Source organism: Xyrauchen texanus, chromosome 37 (genome assembly GCF_025860055.1).
Source record: "Xyrauchen texanus isolate HMW12.3.18 chromosome 37, RBS_HiC_50CHRs, whole genome shotgun sequence".
Classification (NCBI taxonomy): Eukaryota; Metazoa; Chordata; class Actinopteri; order Cypriniformes; family Catostomidae; genus Xyrauchen; species Xyrauchen texanus.
The window spans coordinates 2556128-2567151 of record NC_068312.1 but is presented as its reverse complement, the minus strand read 5'-3'; the positions used below and the strand labels follow the sequence as shown (position 1 = coordinate 2567151).

The following is an 11024-nucleotide window of genomic DNA, read 5'->3' as shown; positions in this document are numbered from 1 at the left end:
TCATATGTACTGTAGAAAACCTTGGTTCAGTACCCTTTCAGTACCCACATTTTTGCCCTGAGGCAACAAACCTCAGGGTTCCCCAAGCTCCCAAAAAATGTGGTGAAATAGCCCCCCCCCAAATAAATCATTCCATAGTGTGTTAAGACTCACTGAAAGTATAACTTGTTTTATTTCTTGTTTTCTGACAGCCAATTACAGTAGCATTGAAACCTTAATTGTTAATAAAACACCTCTTTGTTGAAAAATATTACAAAACCTATTAATTGTACCAAAAAATGACTTAATAATATACAGCAGAAGAACAATTAAGGAAGGAAAATGTACAGGGCGGTTTAGTGTCATAAGCGTGCTCTCCCTAAAGAGCTGAAGAATGCACAGACTTATTTAAAAGCACTAAAAAGCACTTTTGACAAATTATCAAATGTTACAGAAATGTAAACTGACAAACTTTGTCAACTTTTATTACCTTTGCCAAACAAGGTTAATATTAATTCATGTGGGTGGTGCGCTATCATTTTCAATTCCACTTCAACACGCATGTCAGGATAATTCATGAATATTCATGTATGCTCCGCCCACTGGAAACAAATATCTCAGGAACTGAATATATTGTAACATCGGTCAGCCGTCCATCCGCCTCGACGCAGATAGTCATGAAAGTATCGATATTATCCGTTCAGAGTTAAAGGGCATAAGAAATCGCTGCAGTTCGTGTGCTTTTGAAGGGACCAGGCGCGCGCCGGTGTGAGGTAATATTAATCAGCTGACTCGTTAGCGGCTAACACACTAAACCTGTCACAAAGCCTTGAGCTTCATCACTTATTCTCTCAACCGAACGCTTATGTATCACTCAGTATCGATACCTAAATATTTAGTATTTGTCCATTTATCGTCAATGTTGTCCGTGTCTCAAAATCTACCCAGACAGCAAATTTTGGGTATCAACATAGGGAGCAATTTAAGTCGGAGCCAATGATGTCCTAATATGCTTTCTAGGTTGTCAACTCACTAGCTTATGTTTCCCAAAATGCTGTCTAGGTAGGGCTTGTCAGCTTGGTAGATTTGTATTGCCTAAAATGCTGTTTATATAGTTAGATAGGCAGCTCAATACCATTCAATGCTGTCTAGATAGGGAATTACACCTAATGAGCTGCCTAAAATGCCGTCTAGATAGGCAGCACAATAATTCTCACTCGTCAGTGTGCAACCTGTTACACCCTTGTCAAAATAAGGAGGAGCTTGTTTTTTCTTTTTAATAAAAATTTGATGATTAAAATATTATTCAGCACATATTTTCTTGAACCGTGTTATAATTTAACATTCACATCAATTATTGTTGGTGAAATGAGAGCACTTGAATGCAATTGTATTTTAAGGCTATTTCGTTAGTTCAGGGACGGATTATGATTGCAAAGGCCCTCGGGCCAATTATCTCTAAGGGCCCCCCTCCACCCAAAGATGTTGAGTTTGTTGTTCATGCCCAAAAGGATTTTCAAGCGGTGGGGGGTTACCAAACTAGATCACGCAGCCTTAAAGCCCAGTGCACCACCGGGCAGTCAAGGGCCCCATGGTAGTCCAGGGCCCCTGGGCATTGGCCCCATTGGCCCGGTCAGTAATCCGTCCCTGCGTTGGCTGTCTGAAACCAAAAAAAAAAAAAAAAAAAAAAGGTTTTGGCACAAAGCAGTGAAGGTGAGGTTCATGCTATTATTAGATCTGGTTTGTTTTATGTTCTTTGGCACATTTGTACGTGGGTCATCAGCATAACGTCTCCGGTGTTGGCATTCTTAGGGAGCATGTGGTTTTCTTGCTATTCACTGAACTCAAAAATGGAACAGGCTGTACTCATGCAGCTTGTATAAAACCACAGGCTCAGAAACATGATTTTCTTCTAAAGGACTAGTTGAACTTTCAGCTTGTTCTGTGAATGCTGTATTAGTCCTCAGATAAAGTGTGACCTAGACCTTCGTTTTGTCTGATCTGTTTGATTTTTATTGAAATGAATGGTATAAACTCTACATATTTACAGACTGTGTTCGGAATACCACACTACTTTTGAATTGTATTTCTCTAGATTGTATACCGTATGCTTAGTATTCAATTTTCCTGTAAGTATGGAATACCAGGGTGACCTGCTATGTTCCTGCTTCCTGAAAGATATCGCTGAATAAGTGTCTTGAGATATCGTCTTGGTTACGTATGTAACCTCGGTTTGCTGAGTTGAAGGGATCGAGACATGGTGTCAGGAAGCTGACGCTATGGGGAGTGTCCTTCTATACAACCTTGTTATAATAACGATAATTCTGAAATTGGCTATGGTGTTTAAGCCGTGCCCTTTTAGGCGTGAAGCTGAAGTCATTCCTCAGAATTGTCTGACAAATTACTGGCCAGCTTTCGCAATGTCTTGTTTCCTTCATCTCTGGGAACCGAGGTTACATACGTAACCAAGACGTTCCCTTACAACTCAGTATGCTTGACATTGTGTCAGGAAGCTGACGCTAGAGGTCGACCGATAACCAAGTTGGGCAGTATTTGCCGATAACCGATTGATCAACTAATAGTTTTAAAAATTGATTCTGAATGGAAAAATAACACTCGTAAAATAGTGCTGTACTTTATTACAAAAATTAACAGTACTCTCTGAACCATGAAAATATATTGTACTTTTTTAAATGAAATAGATATATAAATATTAATACATATGAACAAATTTTCTAATTTTAAAGTCAGCTGATTTTTTTATTTGACGTTGTTTCCTTAGTCCACAAGAGGGCGCAAAAAATACATAAACCATTCAGCACCATTATATTATTGCATAGTACATTTCTATCCTGCCTGTTAAAAAAAGAGCATTTCATTTTCAACTAATGTGCATAAGATATATAAATAAAACGTTTTAGTCAGTCCATATTCTCAAATGTTAAATGTTTCACTTCAATAGACAGTTCACATGGTGTTACCCTTGCACTGATTCCTACTCCAGACTCAAGCTTCATTATAACAGCGAAAAACCACGTTGTTTTTTTATTCATTGCAGTTGTATGTAGGGTAGCAATATTCCCAGATAGCAGTGCTATTCGGCTGAACTCGGCGGTGAAGTGGCTCAGACTATGAGCCCAGGCCAGGGGCTGTTCACTCAGACATAACACAACAGAAAGAAATCGAATGCGAGGATTTCGAGACAGACGCACATTTCTATGTTGAACATCTTTCCTGACAAAGCGTTTAAAAAACCCATCGCTTAATCTGTGAAATGCTTATAAGAGAGCAAGACGCAACGGCTAAATGAACCTTAAGGGGCTGTTCACACTGAACACTTAGTTTTTTATGTATATATGCGCTAGACGAACGTCTTTGTTTTTGTTTATTCAGTGTCTCCTGCAGGATCACTGTTTTTTACATTATATGTCTAATTAAAAAGAACTTTAAAGTATATTGAGACACCAGCTTTCTGTTAAACTGTTAACTGACTTTTGGGAAATACAATGGTCTGAATGCAGGTGGTTGTGTAAAAATTCAGGGAGCCCGTACTTAAAAAAAGGGGCATAAGTATATGTTTGGCCAATGAAATAGCAAGAGCTCTAAACAGAGTTGGCTTGCTATTAGGGATATGTAAGAGTAGTCGAATATTTGTTATGCAATAATTATTCGAATAGAAAAAATACTATTCGTATTTTGCAAAGTTTTGCTTTGCTGGTCATATATACAGTGAGATGCATGTTAAATCCTGAACACAGAAACTAAAACTGGCAGTTATAACAGAATGCTCTGGGTGGCGCTGTTGATTGTGGGCACAAGTTGATCACATTTGTTGAGCAATCGGATCTGTCACTCAATGCATTCAGATGGACACCAGAAAAGGGGGTACTGTGAGAATGTGGCTTACTGTGAGAAAGCTGGGTTGCTGTTTAAATGTACTGGATTAGCAGTGTACACTTTACTCTCGTATATGTGCAGATCATGAGAAAGCATTGTTCCTGTAGCAACGTAATCCCCGTGATGCTTCTGCAAACAACAAACATAGCATCCGAGAAAGACTTTGCTAGCTGAGGTAAGGGCCATTCCGTCATTTAAACTGATGTGTATTAAGGAGTATAGTTTACTGAGCATGTGGATATGCTTGTTTTTCTCAACAAAAACATGACATGAGATACAATATAAACATGATAACTATTATATGCTGAGTTTTTATACTCGTCCTGCATGTTAACTGCATCAGTCTACTTCATTAGTGGTTTCTTTTTCTTCGCTTTGTGTGAGCTTAAATGCTTTCATTCTTTTCTTTTTTATGTTTTCACGGATTGATTATTTGAATATTTTTATTTATATATATATATATATATATATATATATATAAAAACACAGGACATGATATAAGCTTGTTTTGATTATAAATAGAAGCTTGTTTTTTTTTTTTTTTAATGGTGACAACCTTTGACTAAAAAAATAATTTTACAATTATTTCAGAATAATTTTTTCTGATCAGAAAGTCTGAATTGGCAGGTGCTCTCAATGTATTTGTGTAGCGCACTCAAAGGGCATGACAAAGGGTACACATGTAGTCTTCACAGCTATGGCTGGGGATGCCAAATCATGCCTTGTGTTTGAGAGAAAAGATCTCTCTTCAGCGGCATTTCCCATGGAGGCCAGTCCAGTATTTCTAACATCTCCAGAAACCAGGACTGATTGGGCCTTTTCGGTGCAATTAATAGGACTGTTTTCATGTTCTCTCGGACTTTGCTGATGACAGAATGAAGGAGGCGCACCGGGGGAAATGCATACTTGAGTTTTGAAGGCCATACGTGGGCCAGCATGTTGTGGTGAATTATATACGACACTACTGTTGTGTTGTCTGAATGAATCAGAACGTGGTGATTCATGATGTCGGAATGAAGACAGCCTGTAGCTCTAGGCGGTTGACATGACACACCCATTTCGCACCTGTCCAGGTGTCAAAAGTCAGGCGTCCATTACACCCCGTGCCCTAACTGGAGCTTTTATTGTGACACAGAAAAGCAATGTGTATTTGACTGTTTACAAAGTTCTACATTTCCTGAAACTGTGTTATCTCCTTATCTGTTATTCTGTGCCACGTTTGAAGATTTGTATAATAACTTACAACTGTTATTAATGTTTGGAATTGAATGCTTGAACCTGCTTTACTTTTATTTCACAATGCACATGAACTGATCTGAGAATGCCACCATGCACTTGCACACAGATCAGCGTGTCACTGGTTTGTTCTGAATCACACACAGACCATGTTTATCACAGCCTTTTGTGGATTTAATAATCACATTTGACCAACTTGCCATTTTGATGTTATTTTGTTTAATTGTGCAGCCCTGAAGGATCGTGAAATTAGTTTACTGATGCGCTCTTTTTAAACTTAGCCAAATGAAAGCACATTAAAATCATTGCGATATTCATAGGGATTGTGTCATCTCACACAGTAAGACACACTCTGCAAAGAAGTGGAATGTGTGGTTTTCATCCACGCAGGAAGGCACTGCTGGACCTGAAGCATAAAAAGTTTGTTTGGCTTTTGCTGAAGCCCATACTGATAAAGGTGCTGACCTTTGAGAATCTATAAGCTTGTCTCATGAGCCCAATGTCATTTATTGGATCTGATGGAATCCAAATTGCATGGCATCACACGGGAGTACAGTGGGAAGTGCATGGTACCCACAGTGATGTACAGTGGTGGGAAAGGGATTTAGGTGTGCTGATGGTGTGGGGGGATTTTATTTCATCAATGGCATAATTAACTCACAGATGTTTTTTTGTTGTTGTTGTTATCAATATCTGTTCAAAATCTTAAGAGATAAGATGCCACCCTCTCTTCCCACCACAGTCAGGATTTTTTTTTTTTTACCATGTCAACAACCCTAACATTTTTCCAAAGCCACTGCTGCATTCCTATTGATAAACAAGATAGTATGTCACCCAACATAAACCCCATTTAAGCACCTGTGGTGTGCAAGTCGAGCATCACTCCCCATTAAACCGAGTACTCAAGGAGGTCATCCTCCAGGAGTGATTGAGGATGTGTGTGATAATATTTAATGAACTTGTACACTTGATGTCAAGAAGTGTCAGAGCAGTATTTAAAAGTAATGGCAGAGTGCTGAGAAGACGATCAAACTTGACTATCTAGAGGAAGTAAAAGTCGTAACAAGATTTCTGTACATTCGAAGTAGTAAAATATTGTACTCCATTTGAATTTATTCATTTTTACCACCCTTTACTTGAGCAAAACTGCCTAATTTAACTATTTCACAGATATTGATAACCTATATTTTGATTATGTTATTAAGTATATGTTAAACACATTTCAATTTTGTCATCTTTGCAAAAATTGTAATAGTAATCATTTAGAAATAGAATTCTATCTTTTATCTTTATGTTCAGAGGGGGTGTACTCATTTATGCTGTGTACTGTATATACACAATTTCACAATAGCTTTTAAGGATACAAAACTCCTGCCAAAGCTCTGTGGGGAATCGGGATACTGAAGGACCATTTACCAGTGAAGCCTGCTGACTTATGTATGTCAATTGCGAAGTTGTAGAAGGCTTCTAGACGAGAGAGATGAGTCGTTGGAAAAAAATTCTGAGGATTGGTGTTTGCTCACACCACTTTTATACTGGACAGCTTCAACCCTAAAAGGGCGGGGCTTAAACACCATTGCCAATTTTAGAAATTGCATTATTGTAGAACGGTTTTAACTAGATCGTATAGAAGGACACTTCCCATAGCGTCAGCTTCCTGATGCAATGTCAAGTGTACCGAGTCGTAAGGGAATTCACTGCTCTCTGCTAGACTGTGTTAACTGCTAACAAACATGTGACCGCAGAAACATTCTTTGATCAGCCAATCAGAATACTGATGTGCTTTCTGCCTGTCAATCATTTGTGCCTTCTCATAGTGTATTAGTTGAAGCGAAATATTCAGATTTATAACAGTTGTTAGCAGAGGGTGCTGTTTTGCTACTGTTCTTTTTGACAAGGGAGAAGCTGTTTTGCTACTGTTCTTTTTGACAAGGGAGAAGCTGTTTTGCTCAGTCAGAGAGAGAGAGACCGCTGCTATTAAATTGAATGGAAGAAATTGGAACACCCAACGGCCAATGTATGTTGAAAATGATGTCTGGACTTACAGGTAAAAGAGCCAATCACCTTTTAGATACAGACATCGCCTGTCAGTGAACTTTTTAAAAAAAAAAAACAATTTTAAAGCATGATCTGAGCTAAAGAAGGTGACACCATTGTTGTCAGATTTTACTGCTGAATGAAATATGTTCTTTGATCGTAATAATTTTGGAGATTTCAGTCTTTTACTTTTTTGCGGCTCCTTTACATAGAAAATGAGCACGTTCCAAAGATGGCCATAGTGTGGACTGACTTGCCTTGAAAGGGACTTTGGTTAGGGTTTGGATTATTATGGATTTAGATTTGTGCCACAATGCTGTGTGAACACAATTATATTTTGAGTGCACAGAAACTTTTCTGCACATGCAAGGTGATATATTGTGAGCGCAAACATTTTAATTTCCACATTCGTGAACTCGTGTTTTGTAAAGCAATATACCTTCTGAATTAATTTTGTGCAAACAAAAATCTATTTTGCACTTGAATAAATTTTATTTAAATGTGATTTTGCACAGAATTCTGAAATGTTTTTTTACATTTGCTCCTCATACTCGCTCTGTGTGCTCATTGTCATATTTTTTTTTACGTTTATGCATTCTGTACAAAAAATAAGAAAAAAACCAAAACACTGCACACCTTATAAATTACCTGTTTCTTGTTTGTTTCAAGTTTATGCATTCTAAATGTTTTTGGTATTTTCAAATATATTAATTTTTAATATTATATTCAACATTCTCAGATAACAATATTTTATTCTGCAGTATAGCTGCTAATGTAAATTTATGTTGTTTTAAAGGAGTTTTAGATATTTATATTGAAAACAAATCAAAAAATTATTTTGTTGCGTTGTATAATGTGGTGATGTCTTCACTTCTCTCACCTTTCTGTTCACTTCAATCCATATAACTCTCAAAAAAAACTCTCTCTTTGTTTAATTAATAAAGCTGCATAATTTTCTTCACGATAATAAACATAGGGACACCTATATTATGATTCAATAAGTCGCGAGTCATCACGTTATAATCTAGCTGCATTAAGTGTGTGTGCTCAAGGGATGAGTGTCCCGTAACAGTGTGCATTAGTTGGGTGCAAGTTCAGTCTCTTCCTCTTAGATCGGGACATTCACACAACTCATAGAATAGGCGCTGACCACACAGAGAAATGCCTGTTTCGGAGTTTGTAGTTATTTACGTGATCTGCTTCCGTATCACTTGAACTTTAATAAAGCTATAATGCATTAAATATAACTGCATTTAAGATGTAACACCGGGGTGTTTCCTTTAAAGATGCTCGAAATGCTCCTGCTCCACTTATTCCACAATGAGAGTGCTTCTGTATTTACTTATTTCGAAATTTTGCATTATAATTCCCTCACACTTTGCGATCTTCATCACCTGAAGCTGTTTGGAAAGTTTAGAGTGCATCTGTGATCGGTGTAATTCTTCCTCTCCTCAGTCAGTCGTGAACTGCTGTGCTGCTCTTGCGCGTCATCATTAGAGTTTAAAGTGATCTCATGTTACGTTAAATGTTAAATCAACGAATATTTGACAATGAAAATTGTCTAAATTTTTTTATTGTCGACGTTGTTGTTATCGACTAATCGTTTCAGCCCTACATTGGAGGTCAGTGATGGTAAAGTGATGTGATGTGCAGTCAAGTCCTTTTATTTGAAAAGAACAGAACTGTTTTGCAATTATATATTTCTTTCTCTTTTTTTTAATTGCTGGCAAACACGGGAAGCTTTTTAGCAACAAATTGTGCATTAGGTATGTAATTAATGCTTTATCTATTTTATTGTTTTCATGCAGCCACATGTACTCAGGGGAAATGTAGTTTTGTCGCACAAGCCTGTTGCTTTATAAACCAGATAAATGACTCTTATTTTCTTTAGCCATTTTGATATTTTTTCATCATTAGCCGTACAAAAATTGCATACAAGCTAAATTGTTCATTCAAAATCCACAAGTATAACAGAATTATGTCCAATACCAATTTGCTCCCATAATTCTTTAATCGACACAAAGTCTGGGCAAAAGAAAATGTAGCATTTCCTTCTCGTAATTACGACTTCCTGGTGCTGATCATGTGCACTTAACTCATGAATACAATCATTTCAATAGGACATTTCGGAATGATTGTTATTACGAGATCCCAGCTTGTAAAAGTTGTTCACCTCTTCGTAGAACTCTGAATTACAGTTGTAAACTCTGAATTCTGTGAAAGTTCAGTCCATTTGATTCGCTATACAGTGTTACCTGGTGTACATTCTTTGTTCTTAAACATTTTATAAGAACATATAGAGGGGATATATTGTAGATTTAGTAATTGAATATTTTACTGTTATCAAAAACAAAGCTGCACATGGATCCGTTTTGCCATTTGGAGCATTGCCAAAATGAGTTGTCATCTCATGATTACTGTAATTCTGACATGATGTGAACGCATACTGTATGACCAGACCTACATAGAATCTGTGCTTGCAGGACTCCGTAGGAAGCCCCACTGATTTCTGCAGAATTGGAATACTGTCATTCATTTATTACATATTTGGATAATTTGATTATGCTTAGTTACAGACAAGAGTATAGTACGCCATATATTGTCTTCCTTTTATCATGATAAAATGCATCTCACAGAATTCCACAGATTTTTACCAAAACTCTAGGAAGTATGCTGAAGGTTGTGAATTTTCTCATGTCTATTCCTGAATGTTGCATATTTGTGTGTTGTGGAAGTGTGTGTAGACCTCACGAGAAGATAAGCAGCTGTGAGTCCTCCTCTGTTTGTCAATTTTCACTCCTGTCTTTTCCTGTGTTTTCCACCTACTGCATCCAGATGGAGAATTCCAGAGAGTCTAACTGTACGCTGAAGTCGGATATGAGCACAGAGGTGCTTCCGTACTGCTGCTCAGCCTGTGAAGGCGGTGAGGAGCCGTGCCATGGAAAAGTTTTGCGGACCAGAACTAAAGCCAGGAGCATGTCGACACCACCAGCGCCAAGCTCTGCCAAGTACAGGTACAACAACAACGCTAGACTAAAGTTGGTCTTAGACTTTAATCCTCTTGTCTCAAAATGTGTCTGTCAAATCATTTGAGAAGGCAACAGATGGCATTTTGAAAGTGTTTGAAAAAAAAACGTCTTTTGGGACTGTTCTGTTTACCGAAGGATGTCCCAATGCCATTTTTTGGAGAACTTTTTAGGACTTGCTGATACCGACAACACTTGTTTTTTTTAAATATTTTTTGTAATGTTTCAGTTTTCAAATACAATACTGTGAGACTGATCATTTGAGGAGAGTTTGTTTTTTAGGTTTTACCAACTGTTACTCAGTGGACATAAAACATTACATTTTTAGCGGTCAGAAAATAATTACAAATCACAAACAATTTCTCAGAAAACTATTATAAAAAAAAATCACTATAAACAAGACCAAAAAAGCTGACATGGGTGGCAAGAAAGAAGCCGTTTTCTCAAAAAGTACCATCTGAAAGCATGTCTGGAGTTTGCCAGAAAGTATGTGAGTGGCCCAGCTGTGATGTGGGAGAAGGTTTTGTGGTCAGATGAGACCAAGATAGAGTTTTTTGGCTAAAACTAAACATGTCCTATGCCTCAAGACACACCATCCCTACAGTGACTTATATTGGTGACAGCATAATGCTGTACAAATCCTTGTCATCAGCAGGGACTGGGCATCTTGATATAATTGAAGGAAGAATGGATTGAAAATATAGGGAAATCCTGCAAGAGAACCTGCTTCAGTCCACTAAAAACTGAAGCTTGGGAAGAAATTCACCTTTCGGCATAACAATGATCCCAAGCACAAGGCCAAAGCAACATTGGAGTGGCTCAAGAACAAAAAGATAAATGTCCTACAGT

General features: G+C 37.6%; 1 protein-coding gene across 2 annotated transcripts in view; it reads left to right on the top strand.

The window, feature by feature from the left end:
• The first annotated feature begins 597 nt into the window (after positions 1 to 597).
• LOC127630676 (NAD kinase-like) overlaps positions 598 to 11024 on the top strand; it is a 61091-nt gene continuing 50664 nt past the window's right edge. Inside the window, exons 1-2 of one of the 2 annotated variants that reach the window (XM_052108322.1) lie at positions 598 to 752; positions 9985 to 10163. In XM_052108322.1, coding sequence (XP_051964282.1) covers positions 9985 to 10163 — 179 coding nt within the window. In that variant the 5' untranslated portion in view covers positions 598 to 752. Of the gene's footprint in view, positions 753 to 7067; positions 7160 to 9984; positions 10164 to 11024 lie in introns of those variants that run through there. The other variant, XM_052108323.1, reaches the window with a different exon arrangement.